Source organism: Triticum aestivum, chromosome 5A (assembly GCF_018294505.1).
Source record: "Triticum aestivum cultivar Chinese Spring chromosome 5A, IWGSC CS RefSeq v2.1, whole genome shotgun sequence".
NCBI classification, from domain to species: domain Eukaryota; kingdom Viridiplantae; phylum Streptophyta; class Magnoliopsida; order Poales; family Poaceae; genus Triticum; species Triticum aestivum.
The window spans coordinates 516053717-516055884 of NC_057806.1; the positions used below are offsets into that span (position 1 = coordinate 516053717).

Sequence of the window (2168 nt, forward strand, 5' to 3'; positions counted from 1 at the left end):
TTAGATTGATCTTAGAGGGTGTTTGTTTGTTGGGACTTATTGGTCTAACGACTTAAATAAGTCCCTATAAGTCTCGTCTAAACCAAACAGAAGGGACTTATAGGGACTTAAAGTAGACATATGGGACTTATGAAATAAGACTCTCAAGGAGGGACTTATAGGGACTTATAGTTGTAATATGGCCTTATAGAGACTTATAAATTCCAGGACCCAAACAGGTAGGGACTTTTTAGGGACTTGAGACTTATAAGTTGGGACTAAAAAAAAGTCCTAGGACTTATGAACCAAACAGGGCCTAAGCTCGTTCTGTTCAACCGAACATTCATGATTCATCTCTAGCAGCACAAGATACACCAATACAAGTACTACTTAAGTTGTCAAAAATACAGGACATGTATATATTACACAATAGTATAACAAGCACTCTCCATTCAAAATGAAAAAAAAAATCAACAGTATAACAAGCATATAACACTAGCAACACACGTGCGTACATATACCCAATCCGTACGTATAGATCCAAACAAGCCTTCACTGGTCACTGTTTACAATATAGATCTTGGAACGAAGTGATGTTGAATCAGTTGCTCTGATTTATTCCATGGAGACACGAAGCAAAGGCGTCAGATTTACCATGCATGGCATCGGCCGTACGCGGGAGTTGTCTCGTGAGTCGTGATGCTCACGAGATAACGTAGGGGAGCTCTAGGCTCTATAGCTAGGCGCTGTCGCGTAGCCGCTGGAGTAGTGCGGAGCGGAGGGCGGCGCCGTCGTTGTGCTGCAGCGCGGCTGGCACGTCCACGACGACGTCCTGCACCGTCGCGCCCTGCACGCGGCTCACGCACGCGTGCTGCACCTGCAGCTCCAGCGACCGGAGCGCGCTCATCAGCCGCGCCGGCGCGTGCGGGGCGGACCCCGCGGCCGTGGCCACGCGCACTGCGGCGGCGTCTCGCCCCACCATCCGCACCTCCACCGTCTCGTCACCTGCTAGAAAGTTCTGGAAGGAGGCGCCGCCACCGCCAAGGGAGGCCGAGTTAGTGTCCCACCTCGCGGCGGCCGCCTGCTTGCTCTCGTCCTCGAGCCGGGCCACACGGGCGCGCAGCTCGGCGATGTATGCGGCGGCGTCGGCGAGGAGGGAGGCCTTGTCCATGCGGGACACGGTGGGGACTGCAGCGCGCAGGTCGCAGAACCGGCGGTTCAGTTTGTCGCGGCGCTGCCGCTCGGCCTCAACGTGGCTGACAGTGGGGCCCTCGGGGCGTGGCCCGGGCTTCCTCCCACGCCGCTTGGCCGCCGGCCGCGGCGTCGACTCCGTGGAGCCAGGGAGGCTCGCCGCGGGGAGCTCCGAGAGCTCGGAGTCCGGGGACAGCAGGGACCCCGCGGGCCACAGGTCCCCCGTGTCCTCGCTCTTTGCCGGCACGACGACGTCGCCGAGCAACCATTGCTCGGGGACCTCGCAGGAAGTGAACTCAATAAACTGGTGGTGGTGGTGCTCGTACTGGCCGGACGGCGGCGAGACTGGGAAGAAGGAGGAGCACGGGGAGAGCAGCTCGTCGTCCATAGCCGGCGCAACGTGCGTGCGTGTCGCTCCAAGAACTCGCAAGTGGAGATGCGTACCTGTAGTTCCACTCCGCTATGGCCATGTATTTATACCGGTGGCACATTAGCGGCTGAGACCTTGCATATACGTTTATCTCACGGAAATGGCTTCCTTCGTTATCGATTTATCTTTGCCCCGCAAAAAACATGTCCATGTGGGCCCGGGCTTGAGATCTTGATTGAGCCAATAGATGACAATTAGGTTAGCTAGCAGTTGTGTAGTCACTAATCAGTTTTTTATTGCGTGAAAGAAACTTATCATTCATCCGTCGTTATGTTTACATTCAGAAATGACAATACTAGCTATTTCCACAGGGGAGTTTCGAAGCCAACAGGCTGTTGCAAGCGCCCCATACAAGCAAGGGTGTGACTCGCTACATTCGCATGTCTGCTGATTTTAGCTAGACTAATGTTCCTTTCATGAGGCAGAATCCTTCTGATCTCATTGACCTGATTCGCATACCTCGAGCGCTCAACATCTTTAGACTGCACCATCTTCAACAACTCAGCGCAGTCCGTCTTCACAACCAACAGCAAATTGGACCAGTGGAGCGCAAGTCGAAGCCCTTTGT

At 54.2% G+C, this 2168-nt stretch overlaps 1 protein-coding gene across 1 annotated transcript; it reads right to left on the reverse strand.

The window, feature by feature from the left end:
- Positions 1-349: 349 nt before the first annotated feature.
- LOC123107442 (transcription factor MYC2-like) lies at positions 350-1603 on the reverse strand. The gene has a single exon (XM_044529428.1). The coding sequence runs from the start codon at positions 1556-1558 to the stop codon at positions 719-721; it is 840 nt and encodes a 279-aa protein (XP_044385363.1). The 5' UTR covers positions 1559-1603; the 3' UTR covers positions 350-718.
- Positions 1604-2168: the final 565 nt, after the last annotated feature.

Bases quoted from the DNA above. Each gene is read 5' to 3' on its own strand.
- LOC123107442 (XM_044529428.1), bottom strand. From the start codon at position 1,558: ATGGACGACGAGCTGCTCTCCCCGTGCTCCTCCTTCTTCCCAGTCTCG.